The following is a 504-nucleotide window of genomic DNA, read 5'->3' as shown; positions in this document are numbered from 1 at the left end:
GTATTGATGTCGGCAAACCGTGGCCTTCAGCACTCGATGACGAAATGCCACTCAGCATTGATACGTTTCGTTTCTTAGCAGGTGCGGCGCGTACAATAACGGGCTCCGCGGCAGGTGAGTATGTGCAAGGGCATACGTCGATGATACGCAAGGACCCGATTGGCCCAGTTGCTGCAATTGCACCGTGGAACTACCCATTGATGATGGCCTCTTGGAAGCTGGCAGCGCCGCTGGCATCAGGCTGCAGTGTTGTATTAAAACCGTCTGAAATAACGCCGTTATCAACATTGAAGCTAGCACAGCTTATTGTAGATGCGGTACCCAAAGGATTAGTCAATATCATTGTCGGTAACGGGCCGCAATCTGTTGGAGAAAGATTAATAAATGCACCCAATATTGAAGCCGTATCAATTACTGGCTCACCTGCGGCCGGACGCGCCGCGATGTCAGCCGCGGCTCAAAATATTCGGCGTGTTCATTTGGAGCTCGGTGGCAAAGCCCCGG

At 52.0% G+C, this 504-nt stretch overlaps 1 protein-coding gene across 1 annotated transcript; it reads left to right on the top strand.

Moving 5' to 3' along the window:
- Window positions 1-44: 44 nt before the first annotated feature.
- On the top strand, window positions 45-365 carry LOC106820555 (gamma-aminobutyraldehyde dehydrogenase-like; the record flags this gene model as incomplete). Its single annotated transcript, XM_014825064.1, has 1 exon — window positions 45-365. A coding segment is annotated over exon 1 (321 nt), but the record flags the coding sequence as incomplete, so codon positions are not given.
- Window positions 366-504: the final 139 nt, after the last annotated feature.

This window comes from Priapulus caudatus, unplaced genomic scaffold (genome assembly GCF_000485595.1).
Source record: "Priapulus caudatus unplaced genomic scaffold, Priapulus_caudatus-5.0.1 Scaffold22291, whole genome shotgun sequence".
In the NCBI taxonomy this organism is placed as follows: domain Eukaryota; kingdom Metazoa; phylum Priapulida; class Priapulimorpha; order Priapulimorphida; family Priapulidae; genus Priapulus; species Priapulus caudatus.
The sequence above is the reverse complement of the archived record's forward strand: the minus strand, read 5'-3'. Positions and strand labels throughout refer to the sequence as shown.